Raw genomic sequence first — 18,230 nt, forward strand, 5'->3', positions numbered from 1 at the left:
CTCTACTCCCCTCCTCTTCCCTCCCCCCGCCACATCTCATTCGCTCCATTAACGACCCCGAGCACCCCCTCACCCTGGAGGAGCTGAATGTCGTCGAGCAAGTGCGAGTGAAAGTGAGATCCCCGCTAAGATGCGCTTATCGTCCCGCTGGCGCGGCGGGGCCGGGCCGGGGGCGCCCCGGGGCACTGCCGATCAGTAAAAGCCTGCTGTGCTGCAGGGCCGTGCTGCCTCTGCCGTCTGATTAACTTAATTATTTTTTTCTAACATTAAAAGAGGTTTATTATAGCAGTCTGCTGCAGCTACACATAGTATTTTAACATGGCAGTGAAGAAAACAATAAGCGCATACAGCTTCAGGTTGCATTTCACGTAAAATGCCTCCAGCTAGCTTGGGGTAAAGCCAGTGAGTTTTGTACATGAAAGCGTTCTGTTTTCAACAGGTGAATGACGCAGAAAGCACGGTGGCAGTGGAGTTTACGCCCACCATTCCTCACTGCAGTATGGCGACGTTAATCGGCCTCTCCATAAAAGTAAAATTGATCAGATCTCTGCCTGAGAGATTTAAGGTGAGTAATCACATTGCTCTGGAAAGCAAAAGAGGGGGATTGTGTTTGAAAAGAAAAAAAAAAAGGGCAAAAAAAAAAGCTAACTAACTTACAGTAAAAAATAACTAGAGCTTTTTTCATATTATGGGTGAGGGAAACACTCCAGGAACCAGAGGGGGTCGTGGACTAAAATATTGATGCAGAATTATGGTTCTGCGACAGTCATGTCAAGGGTGAGTGGGGTTATGGAGGGAAGTTATCTGCAGTGCTCTACGGCACAGGAGGAGGAGAGGATGGTGCCTCATCCCCCTGTCTGAAGGAGGCTTAAGCAGATGGGAATGTAGAATATTCTGTGATTTTAGACTTTATTTTATTCTGCTAGATACGGTAACTGGTATTGGCAAGAATGTCCTTTTTCCCCCTCTTTTTGTTATTGTCTTATTTTTATTATTAAATAGTTTGAACTTGAGCTTCCAATGTTTTGTTGACTTGTCCCCTTTTTCTTTTGTGATGCTTTTTAAGCTGGATGTTCATATAACACCAGGAACACATGCCTCTGAGCATGCAGGTAAGGTTTTTAGTGCTCTCGTGTGGTCGTCTTTTTTTTTTTTTTTAATTTTGAAAATTAGAGAGGAGATACACTGCCACACCTGCAGAGCAGCTGTTTAGTATCTGGGACTTTACATGCATCAGCTTCTGGGGGATGTTACAGAACAGGAATGTGTAATAATGACACTTAGATATGTCCCGTACCGTACTTTAAACATCTCCTCAAGCAACCTGTGATCTCGAATAGTCACTGATTTGCCTGGGTTATGGAGGACTCAGAAAATGGGAGAGGCTGGGGGGAAATTTCTTCTTGTGTTAGACCTACACATGTGTAGCTCCCTGCTGCTGAATCATAAACAGCTTGCTGGTTTTACTTGTGATAACATGGTAGCTTTGACTTTAGACTGCAACTCTGCTTAGCATCTGCAGGATTACTAGTCTACCTGAGTACCATAGCAACAGTGTGATTATGTGTCTCAATGTAAAATGCCTTTAAAAAAGCCATTGTATACCAATGTTTTGACCGGTTTCTTGTGGTGTTTTTTTCTGCACAGTTAATAAACAGCTTGCTGATAAAGAACGTGTAGCAGCTGCTTTGGAAAACTCTCACTTACTGGAAGTGGTGAATCAGTGTTTGTCTGCTCGATCATAATTGCCCAATGAGGAAATCGTTGGTATTCTGCTATGTTAAACTAATTTTGTATATAAGTGGTGACGCTAGTGTTACACTATACATATGAGCAAAATAAAATCACTTGGATTTTCTTAAAGAAATGTTTCATTACTCCTACAAAAAATAGTATGTGGGAAATTAGCTTACAGGCAGCTACAAAAATATAATGAAAACTGACTTTTAAATTTTATTAGTCATTGCATAGGTAGGATTTTTCTTTGAAAAGATTTGTTTCAACCTGTTTTTAACTGGTTTCTCACTATCCAATATTAGTTATAAACTGCATTTTAGAAGTGGATTTTGTACACTGGACTTTACGAGTACACCAAGCTAATTGGTAGTTAAAATCTTTACATTCATATGACTGTTTTGGACTGCTAATACAATTTTAGCTTCAGACATCAAAAATTGTATAAGTTCATGTGTGCAAAGTTGTAACACATTTTAGCAATAAGTGTAAACACTTCTAAATCATCTGCCTGGTTTTTATTATATTAACTTGGATTAGCCAAGTATGGACGGCTCTTTAGACCTGTATAAAACGTGATTTATTTTTAATTACTCATTACTTGTGGTAGGAAATACAGTATCTTTGAGGTAGGGTTTTTTTTCATGCACCTGCCGCAATATAGGAGAGAGTCATTCATAGTTTTCAGTACAAACAGTCCAGCTACCCTCTGCTGAAAGACTGTCCTGGCAAAGTTTGACAGCTAAATTACAAGTTTTGCTTTAAATGTATTGAGATTTAATAATAATACCTAGCCTATGCTTCTGGTCCAGGAAATGTGGCATTTACTAAACTATTGTCTTTGGCAGAAATTGACAATAGAAAAATTCATTGAGATACAATTCCAGAATTAATTTGAACTTTTGTAAAAGATGTTTCTAATCATGGACCACATGGAAAAATAACAACCTGCTAAAGAAATCCTATCGGGTATTTTGGTGTCTGCCCACATGCAATGTTACCGTCATCATCATCAGTTATCTAGAGAGTAACTAATACACTTTTTTAAAAGTAGATTGTGCTCACCTGTTTGATGGTAATGCTTTATATTTCAGTAGTATTTTTTTCTTGGAGGGTCTCAGATGCTATTTTAAAAATGGTGAAGCTTATCAACACTATGTAAACCACAGCCTAGTAGTCCAGTCTAGTCTGTCTTGAGCAGCTGAGGAAACTGAGGCAGTGGTGATCCAAATGTGATGCCTAAAGTCACAGAGCAAAATAGAACAGAAACAAATCCAAATCTTCCCGTTTCAGAAATGAGGCACCCAGCTTGCACAGGGCTTCTACAGAAAGCCAACTCTGCAGCAGCCTTAATCTGCTTATTTGGCTTAGCATTCTTTGAGTGATCAGTGCATGCTTGGATGTATAAATGAAACTGTAAATAAAGACAATATTTATGTAGTATTAATATTGGGAAAGGAGCAGAATAACCCAGCTGTTAATGCTATCTTTCCTCTCTGCCTCTCTTGCTGAATCACTGAACTGATTAGTTCTGACATTGCCAATGTTTGCACCACAAATGAAACTTCAACCATGGCAATGCATGCAGGCAGCTCATAGGCAACACGCTTGGTTGTTTAGATTTTGTTTTCTGTTTGTTTTTTTTTAAATAGAAAATGAATTTTGCCTTCCCAGATTTTGGGGAAGAAAGGAATGCAAATATGTGCCTGGGGGAAAACAGAAGGATGACTAAGCTGCCAACAGATTGCTTCAACCTGCACTCCAAATAGAGAAGGAATCAGTAGATGATGCTTTGTTGAATCTCTCTGCTTGGCTTTCACCACTACATAAGAATAGTGTTAAATAATTTATTGGGATGTTGGCACTTGCCTCATGAAGTACATTGTACACAGTAACCCTGGGGGTGCACTTTGCATCATTTACCTTTTCAGAGAAGCAACAGTATGTGGTTAGATTGTTTAAATTTACAGTATATAGTGGGGGATGACTTTTCAGTAAAGGGACTTTATTGTGGGATATCAAAGAAAAGGTCTGACTTAACGCTACTTAGGAATGGAGAATTCTATTACTTTAGATCTGGCATGTTTCTTTATGTGATGCGGATGTTATATTTATGAGATGATAGAAACAAAAGTAAGGACAGACCACAGTTGCTTTGCTGAAGATCACAGGTCCTCCTGTACAGGCTCCCTCAGCTTGGATACTTGCTGAATGATAACGTACCACCAGTTCTAGCAAAAATCTTCCGTTCCCTGGTTTTAATGGTCGTTACCTGGCTCCTGCTGTATGGCAATACAGTGGGAGAAGAAAACATTAATTTGTTACAAATATTTCTTTTCAGACTTCTGTTTTTCCAAAAAGCTACCCCTAAATTTAGCCTCTGAAATGCTTTGTAATAGGATACATTCCGTCAGAAGCTATGACCCTTTAGAGCAGCTGTGTTGAATACAGCCAGCCTCATTCAAGTCCAGGAAAAATGCCAGAAGCAGACATCTGTTTCACATTCCTAGGCTCTGGGCAGAGCCTTCCAGGGGTGGCTGAATGGCATTCACTACTCTCAATCTGCAAACACTGCAACAGGAGCTCCCTAAGGCAACTGGCTGTGTTGTGCACTAGAGTAACCTGCTGTGTGTTTGAGCCCGCAGACCAACACAGTTGGTACATCTTGGGCTCCACCACGCTGCAAGTACTTGGGCCAGCCCACACAGTCCTGCTCCCTGGGAGGAAGCAGACTTCTTCCCAGCTGGTCCCACACTGTCATTGCTGCCTAGTACCAGCAATCTGAAACTTTTGAAGACTGTTCATCCCCCAATTTCATGAGTGGCAGGGAAGCAGCTCAGCAGTTTTGTATCCAAAGATGCAACTGAACTGTCCATGGAAGAACTTCACACTTCAATGGCAGTATTTCTTGTGCTCCTTGGGTGGAGTGATGTGTACCACACACTGGGAACTGTTAGTTAAAAAAAGTTATTTCAGTCTTCTGGCCATGCTTAAGATTGATGTGTTTACGTCAATAAAGTGCTTTGACAAAGGTCTCCCTCTGGAGCTTTGATTTATAAGCGACATGTTTTACAATGGGGGTTTTTTATAGCTGTTAAAAACATTTCCCTTTAGCCTGTCATGCAGACAACTATACCACTTTCCCTTCCTTTACGAAATGCACTGTTTGGCATAAATACAGACTGAACAAGTGGCAGAGTCAATTTTTTTCCCTAAACAAAGAAAAGTTTATAGCAAAATCTTTCAAATGTTACTATGGAAAGGTAAGTATCAGCAAAGAGAATAAAATCAGGGGAAGTTGAGGCTATTACCTGTGTGTTTACATCTGCTGGTATGTCTCACAACCATTTGCCAGCAACATTTAATAGAAAGCACATAAAACTTTTTTAATTCCACAAAATGGTGAAAATACACAGTATTTTTACAAAATGTACACATAACAGCCCTCATTTTGTTCAACACACTTCAGTAGTTGCAGAAGACATGCTATCATATTTTGTAACCTTCTTATGTATTTCTTATTATCAATTCATACATTTCTTCTTTCATGTCCTACCTGTAAAGAGCTTTTGCATCCTGCGGCAGGTTATCTCCATTCCTTAACTTCCCTTTGTGAATCAAAGGAGCAGCCCTGTCTGCAGTGATAAAAACATCCTGGTTGGTTGGAAACCCTGCTCTCCCAGCTCATTCCACACACTCATCATGGTTGCTGAGTAACTTGCCAGTTGTCTCATCAGTTTTGTTGCTTTTCAGCATCTTGTTGCAGCACACACAAGCTTCAGATGCCAAGGCTGTCCTCTTCAGTACAGAAGTTAAAACAGTCTCTGGTTCCTGCCATTAGCTCAGCTCCCAGCGCAGGACTGGAGGGAGAGAACAGGGCAGAAGTTAATTTGCAGCAAGTCTGTGGAACAAATATAAGATGGGAATGGGAAGCAGCTGCTGCCTGGGAGCTTTGGGAAGGCACAGGAAGAGAAAGAAGGAAATGGCCGGGGCGTACACCACCTCACTGTGCTGCCACTAGCTGGGGGATGCCTCCAGCCTCAGTCTGGCAATATTGAGAACAGGTAGCTTCTATAGTGCTGGAGGCTTGTCCTCCAAATTGCAGGGGAAATAAGTGAGCTACCATTACTGTATGCTAGACATCTCCCACCCCTCTGGTTTCCTTGTTCCCTACAAGCTGGCTGCCTGAAGGGGAGGTTCCCATGTGGGGCCTGTAGCTAAGGCATGGCCACAGTGTGGCCCCCCTCTGCCCTCTCTTGCTGGGCTGTTACACAGCCCATCTTATTACTGTCCTTGCGCTGCTGCAGGTAACAACAAAGCCTTTGCTGTCCCACTGCAGATAAGTCACAAACAGCAGGAGGAGACAGGAGGATCAGGAAGACAAGTATCTATGTAATACTAATGCTTTAAGTTGACAAAGGGAGATGCACACCTTGCCAGATCGTAAGTGCAGTGGCCAAAGAGCGTGGGCAGAAGCTGTGTCCACGCTGAGCTAAGCAGGAAGACCCAAGCAACTGGCCAGTCATCACTGCCAAACTCTGCTGGAGGTGATCCTCCCCATTATTTTGATGTAACTTTGAGATAATGGTTTATCATAGCACTTTTTTTCCCCTAATCTACCCAAATTAGTTTTATCTGGGTTCCCATCAGATGTGTCACACATGGCTTTGACCAAAATAACCTCAGTAGATTGTCACGAGCTTGCTTAACCCCCAGGATGCCTGGCAGCTCGATTTCTCTACACTTTTGCTAATGGAAGAACTGGCACGTGCTCTGTCTAAGGATTATGAAGGTATCTAAGCAGCAATACTTTTTATTTCCCCTGCAAAGTGACAAATAAATCATCCATGTAGTCTGAAATGCTTGCAGAGAAAAACAATAAATGCCAATAGATACCAAGTTTTTTCCTAACAGTTTTAATAGAATAAAACTAGTTTTATTACTGAAAATCAGAAAAAAAGCTTCAACACTGCAGCCAACTTTTTTAAAAAAAGTTACTTTTGAGGTAGACAGAAAACAATGATTAGGAACGAGTCACATAAATTGTTTCTCTTTAAATTGGTACTGACTTATTTTCACAACAATGAATTTTAGACATTGTTTTTTGAAACATAAGTCAATAATGTAAACAGCCCACCAAATTCTACTTTATTAATGATTCTTACTAATGATAAAATTGACTAGGAGTTTGAAACAGGAGCTGTTATTTAAACAATTTCTTCCCCCTCTCCTTCAAACTCACCATTCTGGGTCTGATCCTGTAAACTTAGAGCTTTAACTGAAGTTATACTCTGGATTATATTTTTAGCATAGAAGTGATGATATCTTGTCACATTTATTTTTGTTGGTAAGGAGAATATTGGGTCATTCCTAGTAAAACAGTTGAGAGTTAATTTAGTTTTTCAAACAAAAAGTAAACATTGTATCAGCTTTAACCTCAATCATACCTGCCTTACTTCAAATGCATATGCCATTTGCGTGTACACATTTCAGTTCATCTGTAGTCTAAGCACTTAACTCCACAGGAGATGTACTAATGCAGTTACCAAGTCATATAATTAATAGTTTTCTGCATTTTATGGCTGAATAAATAAACACTATAGCTTAGATGCAAATTTTATACACATCAGTTAATGTATCATACTAGTTTAGGACTTGCAACATATTCTACTAATCCTTAAAACTGCAGGAACCTTGCTATGAATGTTATGAAGATGGTGTACCTTCCTCTGACATTTTACTGTGATCCGGTCTTCATCCTCTTAAAAGTTGCTTGAGTCTTTCACTGACTACAAATAAATTGTGCCTTTTTTTGGCTTGCATGCCTAACCGGGCAATTCCTGCTTTGCCATGAAGAATGACAAGATGAAAGAGACAACATGGTATGAATCGTGCCTTGGTCCAGCTGGGAAGAATGGAAGCCATCCCACAGAACAGGCTCTGGAATACACAAATAAGATAACAGGCCAAAGAGAAGAAATACATACATGAAAGCTGCCAAGACTGTGATGTAATGTCTCCGATTAGGTACATTCAGGTCTGTACCGGAAAAAATACTTGCCACAGAAACTGCAATGTGCAGAGCATGTGCTCTCACAAACACAGACAACTTGAGAGGGACTGCCGTGCTCCAGGACAGATACTTACCCTGGTGCCCGCAGCTCTCCTGCCAGGGCCACGCACAGTCCATCCCAGCCACACAGGCTGCCATGCTGCACCCAGACTGGGAAACAAAATTTGAAAGCTCTGCAAGTTAAATATGTTTTTGCACGTACAGACAAATTGTCAAATTAGTGAGATGTAGAAAAGGGAATATAGGAGAAATGGGAAATGGGATAGCTGAAACCATGAGCTGAGATCGTGAATCCCAGTGTGGCTCAGGGGCTGATAACGGCACCCTGGCAGATGGTGCTACAATTTCACACAGGTCAGTGGTTGTCCCGAGACCTGGCCAGCACAAACACGGATATATTCATCCAGTGTCTCAGAGCTCCTGCTGCCTCTTGAGGCTGGAAAGAGTCCCCCCAAAGCCCAGAAGCTGGCCTGGCACCTCTGTCATCCTCTGTTTGCTGGGTTCATCACCATCATCTGGGGCACCAAGGCATCGGTGTACCTGCTAGATCACACCAGTTTTTTGGCTTGCACTTAACCAATCCCTTCACACACATAAAATCAGTGTTCACCATTCACAACAGCTCTGTCCCCACACATAGTGATGGACTGTACATACAACAGGATGTCTTTTCCACTCATAAAATCTCTTTTTTAAAACTGACACGGTTTCAGCTGAACTGAGATACAATTTGTTTCAGCTGACTTGGTAATTATTGAAGCACTCCATTTTAATTAGGATGATGGTTAACGAAATCTGCCATAAAATCGTTTGTGGGTTTTAGTAAAAAAACTTACAGATATGTAACAGATACAGAGAAATAAATAGGAACAGTATACAATGCACTGTTATTTTCTTTCACAGCTAATCAAGGGAAACCTATATATCTGTATGACTTGACGGTGACAGGATGACAGACTCATTTCTCCAATGAACCATTTTCTTCTTATAAGGCAAAAAAAGCACTGCATCTGTATGAGATCATCTAGAAAAGTCCTCCTTCCTGAAAAATACTATATTCTTTTTTGTTGCCTAGCTACATGCTGCTGCTACCTTAGAAGGCTGTAGATTCATCTGAATGATTCTGGTGGCGCTGATGTGCTTGAGCAGAGGAGTAATGCAAATATATAACCCTTTCTTTGGTAAAGATTATGAAAGAAAGAGGTGAGTGTGAAAAAAGCGAGCCTTTGCAGAAAAGCAATTTACTGTATTCATCATATTCTTTTTGATATTAATTGTTGAATAAAGACCATTTCCCCCCACAGCCCAGGGTGCATGAGCAGGCAGTGAAATCACAGACTTGATGCTTTTGACGTGAGTCTGATGCCAAGGAAGCGTTTGCCTGGTTCATGTTAATTACTGCTGTGAGTAAGTGTAGAGAAGGGAAAAGACTGTCCAGGCCTGATTCTGATCTCATTTCCAAAACTGTAAACAGGGAAAAATGCCATGAAATGCAACCAATTTGCTGAATTTTGTTACCTCCAGAGAATGGGATGATTGCCAAGTCCTTCTTTGAATATAAGTATCTTTGATGATTTGGAAAATTAAGAAAGTCCACTTAAAATGCCAAAGGCCCAAAGATTTACATTGTAATGTGCCTGTCAAAGAAACCTCTGACAGGGAACTCTGCCCTCAAGCACAAGACATGCAGAGATTGAGAGCTGAGGGATAATTCCCTGGCACTTCCCCAATGTGATCAGCAGCTCAGCATGCCACTGCCTCGCTGAATATTTCAGTACACTGGTATTCACTAGATGTGGGGAAGTTGCTTGTGGGAGGAATAAGATGAAGGGGGAAATCAAGTTATTTCTTACCTGCTTCACTGTAACTGGTTTGGGTGTAGAATATCCTTGATATGCGTCAAGATTTTGCAGTTTTATCTTTATGACTGAGAGACTTATAGCATTGGAGTTTTGATTCAGCTTTTTCTAGTTAGGGCTGGCTTTGAAATTAAGATCTGCAGTTGCTTTCATAAAATAATATTTTCCAAGTGTACTGTCTACAACCCTCTTCATATAAGGTACACACTTCATACCATTCTATTACCTCAGTCTATGCTTGTGCTTGCTCTCTGTGTTTTGTCATATGATCCTGATTGTTTTATATTTTTTGGAGACAAAGTGGTAGATAATGAAGCATATTATAATTATCATAATTATTATTACATTCTTTCTCAAGAATAAAATCAGAAAGAACTTTGACAATTTAAAGTGAAAATAAGAAAGTTTATTTGATTCCAGTATAATTCTACAATAAGAATTTTGGAGTTCTTCGTCAGAATATCTTGTATAGCAGCAGAGGTGAAGCAGGAAATGAGACATTAAAAAGAAGCAGAGATGCCTATTACTGCTATGATGCAAATGTGGAATTTGCCAAACTCAGGGCATTCCAACTGGACAAATTCTGAGTTTCTCCTGGAACAGATGATAACATCTCTCACATCTGAATTCCTACACACTTTACATGAACAATTCCATGACATCATTCACCACAGGAAAAGACACCATAAATTCTGCACTGGGTTATAAAGAAGTATAAACCCTTTCTAATTCAAATTCATAAGTCTCCCTTGTGACTGTGAGTTTTTGTCCCTGCTTCAAGCTTTCATTTGTTGAAATGAAAGGGAAATGGAGTTTTCCCCACAAGGGAAACAAGATCAGACTTTATCACCTAAAGCAAAAAGGCAGCTATGTTTTAATTCTGGTCACCACCATTCCCCACCAAGAGCCTTATTTAAGATGCAGCAATTCTAAGCATTATAAATACACATTTGGACACAAAACTAATGTTCTCTGTGTAGGAAAAGATAGATTAAAAAATCCTCATTCTTTTTTTGTTATCTAGTACACAGAAGAGGGCAGCACAGTTAAAGTTTCACTTTATATTGCCACAAACATTATAAATTGTGTTTCTGTCTTATGTCCTTCTCTCAGTGATGGATCTATGCGCCTCTGTGACTGGAAGTGTGCTGGTCATTTCCTCAGAGGACCACAGGTCTGCTCCTACTTATGGGGTTTCGCTGCAAGGAGACTTTTCCTTGCTCATCTGTCATATTCATGGAAACATCTACAATGTGATGACTTTATCCAGATTTTCAGACCCCACATCCCAAGATCTTCCTTCCTTTGGTATCTCTGTAATGTGTTGAAATGTAAGCAACGCCTTGTCACCAGCACAATCTGCCGTGCTCCCGGCACCCTCACTGTAATCTTTTGCTACAGAGAAGTTTTCCCTTATAATTACACTTTTCTTCTGCAAGTTTCTGTGCTTTTTTCTGCAGTACTATGTGGAAGATGCTTGCTAACAGGCAACTTTTGAAGATATTGTCCTGCAGGCGTATGGAAGAAATGGACTCTGCGGGTTACCACGCGCAGCTTTAGGCTGTTTTCTACCCAATTTCCTGCCTATTAAATCCTTAGTTCCTCAATAAAAGAGAGTTACAGTAGGTCCATGAAAATGTTACTCAATGCTCAGTTGACAGCGTAAACAGGTGCTAGGAATTCTCAGGATTAACAAAGCAAGCAGAAAGCATCACTGTTCACTGTGTCCATGGGCACATGCAGTTTGAGTAATCTGTGTTTCTAATCTGTGTGCTTCTTGTCCCCTAACTTCTAAAAAGATGTATTAGAAAAGACACAGAGAAGGGCAAGTAGGGTTGTGTTTATACAAGGTGTGTTTGAATACTCTAGGTTCCTCAGCCGAGAGAGGTAATTACTGAAGAAAGCTATAAAATCATTACATGTATGAAGAAGACAGGAGGGAAATCTTATTCTCCGCTTCACAATACAGTAAATGGAGGTGTTGCAAGATATTGAAAATCTACATGGGTTAAAAAGCAATTCGAAAAATATGCAGAAAAAACACATCATGGGCCTCTGAACAAAAGGAATAATTTTAGCCTGGTGGTTGTATGGGGGGAGTTTTAATTGTGTTTATCATGTTCTTATTGTCCATTCTTCTTTAGACGTCTGCTACTGACAGCTGCTGGAAACTGGTTGTAAGTTGAGTCTGACCCAGTACAGCTCCTTTAATTTGTTATTGTAAATAGATTCATTCCTCTTGCCAAGAGCTACTGCTGGTAAACAATAAATCTTATATTTGCAATTTGCTTCCTTACCACTGTGTACTTCTTAGTAAGACAGAGAGACAGCCATTTACTTTGCCCACTCCTTAAACCAAGTGTCTGTTGCAATCTGCAAATTCAGAAACCTTTTCATGGTATCAGACTTCTAGATGTTTCTTGTAAAGGGCCTCTGAAATCCACACTAAGGAGTATACATCCCACAGGAATTGTAACAGGATATTTAGCATTCCACTCATGGACGGATGATGTATGTCATGCACATTGGCCATGACAGTTTTAATACTGAAGAAGAGGAATTAGAGGTGATACAAGAAAATAATTATGGAAATATCTTAGGTCATGTTCTGATTTTACTCCAAACTTGAAATGCAATAGGAGCAAACAGCTGATCACATATAGTACGTGCTAATGAGTCTGTTCCGCAGTGACTGAGGAAACTGAGGGGGTATCCAAACTTTGACTCTTGTAGCAGGATATAGCATGAGCGGTTACTGTGTCAGTAAGAAGTAAACCCGAATCTGAAAAACTAAAAATCAGTGCAAACTTGAAGTCAGACTGAGACAGAATGCTTTTCCCAACTGTATTCTAACAGGACAGTTTACTCATAGTGTGGTGCATTCTGTGAAAAAAAGTGGGGGAACTGAACAGGCAAAAATGAAATTAGATATGCCACTTGTGCAACTTCTTTTTTTCAGAGCAATGATTCACCTGGTTCAGTTGGTCATGAGGTTATCTAGTTGTAGAAGTTTTTGAGCTTACTCAAAGCAGTGAGAAATTCAGAGCAGCAGGAAGATGAACCACATTTTCAGTTATTCTTATCCCAAGTCATTTTTTGCGCTCTTTTGCAAGAGTTTCAGAAAGACAGAGGTCTTTGCTTTATGTTACAAACAATGGACTTAAAATTTACCTATTTTATAATTTTCTACCTGAAAAACGCAAACAGTACTACACTCTTTTGCAGTGCCTATCAGTGACCTTTAGAATTTCTGGTCTGGACCTGAGAGGAAGCACAGTAGCTGTGAGAGGAACCAATTTCTGATTAATTTTGTAGATATAATAATGGATTTAGTTAGGCTTCTGCTTGCATTTCCCCCTTGGCACTTTATGTGAGCTTTCTAAGCTATGTCGATTTCCATCGACTCCAAAGCTCATATTTCTCACGTTTATTGTTGCAACCCCAATACATGGCTACCACTACTCAATCAAAAATATTACTTATCATTAAATGCAAGAGTAATTATGAGAAAAAGCATGACTCTGTGGCCGAAGGAGTGTGCTGCCTTCCTTTGGGAATGTCCAAATGCAGGTTCAGCATGGATGCAACATTTACCAGGCTTTCCGACAAAGGAGTTAGTGCTAAGGCTGAAAGCTCCACCATTGCTACAGTTACTTGTACAGTTCAGACTGTAGCCTATTTTTAAATCCCTATATATTAACTGCAAGATAATGCAGTATACCATATGCTATACATGAAAAGGTCTAATATGTATTTGCATACAACCCACAAACTGAACCAGTTAGCCCATATCTGTTCAGCACACGCTAATCTGTGATTTTAAGGGTGATGGTGAGGAAAAGTTGACACCACATTTGCACTATATCCTACTTTTTGTAGGATAAGGAAAAAATGTGGGGTTTTTTTTTTCATTTCCCTGTACCTCTCTCTCTCTTGCTTAGGTTAAAAAAACCCCAACACATTTCCTACTGCTGCCTCTGTCTCTTGTTCCACTGGCCTGAGTCTGTCAGTTCTGTAATTAAAATAATAATAAATGCTGCTATTTCTTTTTTAGTCTGGGTATTTGGGAGGTAGCCAGACTCATGCTTCTGCAGGAGTAATGCTTCATATAACTTGGCAAGAACAGACCTTTGTGGATATATCTGCAGTTTGCATAGAAATAACTTCACCCACATAATGGCTGATTAATTAGACTCGAGGCAGTGCAGATGAGTTGAAAAGTAAGGAGAGGAGAAACCCACGACTTCCACCGTAGAGCCACGCTGAGAACAATAGTTTCTCCCAAACCTCACTGCTGCTAATCCAGTCTTTGGGCTGTCCAAAATATTTCTATTATTCCTAATCAAATGTGAAACAATTCCAATGTAAGACAGCAGCAAAAGCAAAAACTGGAATTCAGTGATAATATTAATTTGATGTAAAAAATATAAATGCTATTTATAATACGGCATTTGACCTTGAACAAACACTGATGAGGTAGAATCACATATAGTTAATTCAACCCCCAAAATTCTGCTTTTTAATCTAAAAATTCAAAGGGGAGGAGGTTAGGTGTTAGGTTATACATGCTTAGTTATCACTGCACCCCCTGCAAAGTCTGTGCTTGTCATTTAGACTGTGAAATGAACTCTGCACCTAATATAGCATAAAGAAACTCCAAGCACAAGCTTTATTACCCCAGGAATAAATAACTGGAGAAACAGGAACGGACTGTATGTTTTACATTTTCCATATGATGAAAAGTATTCAGGCCAAGAAGTGAACACTGACACTTCTCAAAAGCTAGAGGAAAACTGAAAGGGGAAAAAAGGAGAGAGAGAATAAGAAAGGAATGAGATAACAGAAAAAAAGAAACTGGATATGCTACAACAGTAAAATACAAAGAAAGGCACCTTAAGTGAAAAGCATATGAAATAAGGAAAATGAAAATCATATGAAGATGAAATGAAACTGAAAAAAAAAGTAATCCCTTTTTAGAGAGCTTTGTGCTCAATTCCACACAATATAGAATATCAGTGTTCCTTTGCTTCTAAGTCTCAGATCAAATTCTTCCAGGAGAACCACAGGACACACACCACAGATGCCAGGCAGCCAAGTAAAAGTGAAGCTTTTGGATTGATTCACAAATGGGAGGTTACAGTGGCTCCGACAGGATCCCAGAATACCCTGATAATTAAGATGTAGTTGACTGGGGTCCCTGAGACCAAAAATGACCCAGTGCTTCTGGCCTCAGCAGAATTTGCTTGTTACTTTTATTAAGCTGTTTCTCCTCATGCAGCGAGGATCTGGGTTAGACAGCAGACCCTGGGCTGCAGCTCTGCTGCTGGTTCAGAACACAGCCATTGCAGGGGACAGGCACCTGAATTCCTCAGGAGTCATCCGTACCACTGCTACCGTGACAACCCTGATTCAGTGCACTTACAATCTGCCATGCAGGCTGGAGTGGACTTTTACCTTCAACGTTGATAGGCTCCAGGTCTGGCTCTATGTAAAATCCAACAAAATTATAAAATTTCCAGTTTCCATTTCAATACATAAGGAATAGTATATTAGGCTTACTAAAAATATCACGTCTACAGTATGTGTCTGAAGCACCCATTTAATTAAACAAACCCTAGACCAGTAGAAGCTAGAACAATAGAAAATAAGAGTAGAAAAGCAAAACATGAAAATCTCTTTTAAATATAAATAAATTATAGTTAATACATCTGCTAGAAGGACAGTCACATTGAAGTGGAAATGGAGGGCAGGTGAGAAAGGAGGTGGTCTGAAAATCCTTCAAAGAAACTAAAAAATCAGCATTTCAAGCCTGAGGTCTCATATGCACCCCACTGAAATCAGCAGGTGCCACGGTAATGTATACATGGATACATAGCAATAATTAACAGCAAATAGAATTACATGCTATGTGAAGAAGCACGTTATGTGTCTCAAGTGATTAACCTGAATTATCTGTTAATTCCTTCCAACTTCACAAAATAGCTGGACCTATTAAGATCAAAGGAGATAAACCCACTACATGACCCCTGTGATCTCCCCCTCTCTCTGGTTCCAGGCACAAATCCTGTGACGGATGGACCTAACTGCCTTGGCACAGAGCTCCTCTGTGCAACTTGTACTCATCCCTCTAGGAACAAGTGAAGCCCCGGGGATCTAATCCAAGGCTATCTCACTTTCCATTAAAGGACAACTCACAGAACCCAGTGCCAGATCCCGAGTAGTATCCTGTAACCGTGGTGGTAATTCATTAGTTCATTAGTTGTACCTCAGTGCTGGCACAAAACAAGTATTTGCCACAGAGTCCTGAATTTTTTGTATGATTTCTATTAGGTATTATTTTATTTTCAGTCACTTTTCCTGCTGAAACACTGTTCTCTCAAAGTTTTTATTTAGCACTTTTACATTAACCTTTCCTGTTATTTTTTGACTAGCAAGGGGTCTATCTTGCATTTACATCATTAAAATATTCATTATTCTCATCAGCAAAAGGCCTGGAATAAAATATGGCTTCTTTAAGTCCTGTCAGTGAAACTTCCATTTTTAGTTTGGTTCCAGTCAGTAGTGCTATATGTGGCACAAAAGTGGCACTGTATCTTTTTTTCTGATGCTTCTCAGATTTCCCTTCTTTCACACAGAAAAGAATTAAAAATACCCCCACTTTATATGTCAACTTCTAAAGTTTGACCCTGACACACAGTAAAGGCATGCAAGAAAGACTGGTCCAAAAGACTTATAAACCTACTCAGAATATTTTCAGGTGAGAATTCTAAGCAGAAACATTCAAATTTTTAAAAATTTAACTGAAGACAAACAATTTCTGGAAGTGTGTTTACATAATTAACTGTTTATAAATACAGATTAATCAAGATGGTTTGGCAGATTCCAGTTTATCCAAGTTAAGTAACCACGGTGTGCTTCAAATGCTAACCATAATTTATTTAAATATGATTCAAAATACTAACCAGAGGTTAGTAATTCAGTTAGTAACTCAGAGGTTTATAATTCAGTTCAGTTAACTGAAGCACTCAATTTGTTTCACCACCAAACTCTGACTATTTAAACTGACAAGGCTATTTTGGTTGCTATTTTGTGAGACAGGCTGCGAGAACTTGCTGCAAGCACTTGGTGATCTTTAACTGCCACATTAACACTTCAAACTGCAGTTATCAGGGCGAAGGGGCCAAAACCACCCCAAGAACAAGGACTGGAGAATTATAATTAGCTCCTGAAAACAACAGAATATTCACTCACTTAATTTCTTAGGAAAAAATATCCATTCCCTATAGTCAGCCCCTTCAAAGTATTTTTCATGTTTATCGTTGTTGCAGTTAAGTAGTCTGAGAAGTTTAACGTGTTATAAGAAAAAAAGATGTTTCTGAGCCGGTATGCTATGTTTTATCGGCTATGCAACCTCATAGCCCCAATCCCACAGAATCTTTACCTTCCCTTACTTCGTTCCCTACATCCATAACTTCATTTACATCACCTCCATATCCCTTGCCATCTTTAGCCTTGTTTCTGCAGCTTATTTGTAAACCCTTAAACTTTCACGAGTTTGATGGCAACTATCCCTATACAGAGTCACAGGGATTTTCCCATACTGATCAGGCTGTAATCTTTTGTGCACCCTCAGCCCCAACCCCACAGAATCTTTACCTTCCCTTACTTCGTTCCCTACATCCATAACTTCATTTACATCACCTCCATATCCCTTGCCATCTTTAGCCTTGTTTCTGCAGCTTATTTGTAAACCCTTAAACTTTCACGAGTTTGATGGCAACTATCCCTATACAGAGTCACAGGGATTTTCCCATACTGATCAGGCTGTAATCTTTTGGGAGCAGGAGCCAGAGTTATTTTGGCTGTAAAATGCCTAACATGTTTCGGTTGCTAGGTAAACAATAAACTGTATACACGATGCTTGGGTGAGCCATTCAGAATACAATTATAGTTATCTGGTTAGTCGTTTCTTCACCCGATCACACGGTAATGACTGTGCCACTTAGGAGATAAGACTTTCACTGTCTCACTTTGCCGCTCAGGTGAAATCAAGAGAAGAGTTTGACCTTTATGTTTTATATTGGCCTCTTAAACCGTTAACACTGCATGTGGACACACTGGCGAGCTTACTATGTAAGTGCAACACCTAGCAGAGATGCTTTTCTCGTAACCCGCTCCTAAACATTAAGTAAAGCACGCACGAAGTAATGCAAATATTGCAAATTTGCAAATATTTTTTCCTAACACTACTGTAGACACCAGGACTATACCTAAACTCCTGGACAATGACATAGAGCCTAACAAGCCGAGGAAACCTATCTGCATACAACACGCACTCTCTCACGCAGGGCTGCGAGTGGAAACAAGCGACATACGTAGCAAATACCGTTTTCCATTCCACCCGGGGAAGCATCAGGAAAGAAAAGTGTCCCGGGCCGGGCAGGAGCAGGGAGGCAGGGCAGACCCCGCCAGCCTGACTGCGCAGCCTTTCACTCGCTACACGTGCCGGTATTTCCCACTGAAACGCTCCGCGTCCACCCGTCGCCTCCCCACAGCGCTCGCCC

The 18,230-nt window shown here is 40.1% G+C and overlaps 1 protein-coding gene across 1 annotated transcript; it reads left to right on the plus strand.

Moving 5' to 3' along the window:
* Positions 1-11: 11 nt before the first annotated feature.
* On the plus strand, positions 12-4,767 carry FAM96B (family with sequence similarity 96 member B; the record flags this gene model as incomplete). Its single annotated transcript, XM_009282873.2, has 4 exons — positions 12-113; positions 440-565; positions 1,067-1,112; positions 1,648-4,767. Coding segments are annotated over 4 exons (372 nt in total), but the record flags the coding sequence as incomplete, so codon positions are not given.
* Positions 4,768-18,230: the final 13,463 nt, after the last annotated feature.

The sequence above is a fragment of the Aptenodytes forsteri genome, unplaced genomic scaffold (genome assembly GCF_000699145.1).
Source record: "Aptenodytes forsteri isolate BGI_AS27 unplaced genomic scaffold, ASM69914v1 Scaffold70, whole genome shotgun sequence".
Classification (NCBI taxonomy): Eukaryota; Metazoa; Chordata; class Aves; order Sphenisciformes; family Spheniscidae; genus Aptenodytes; species Aptenodytes forsteri.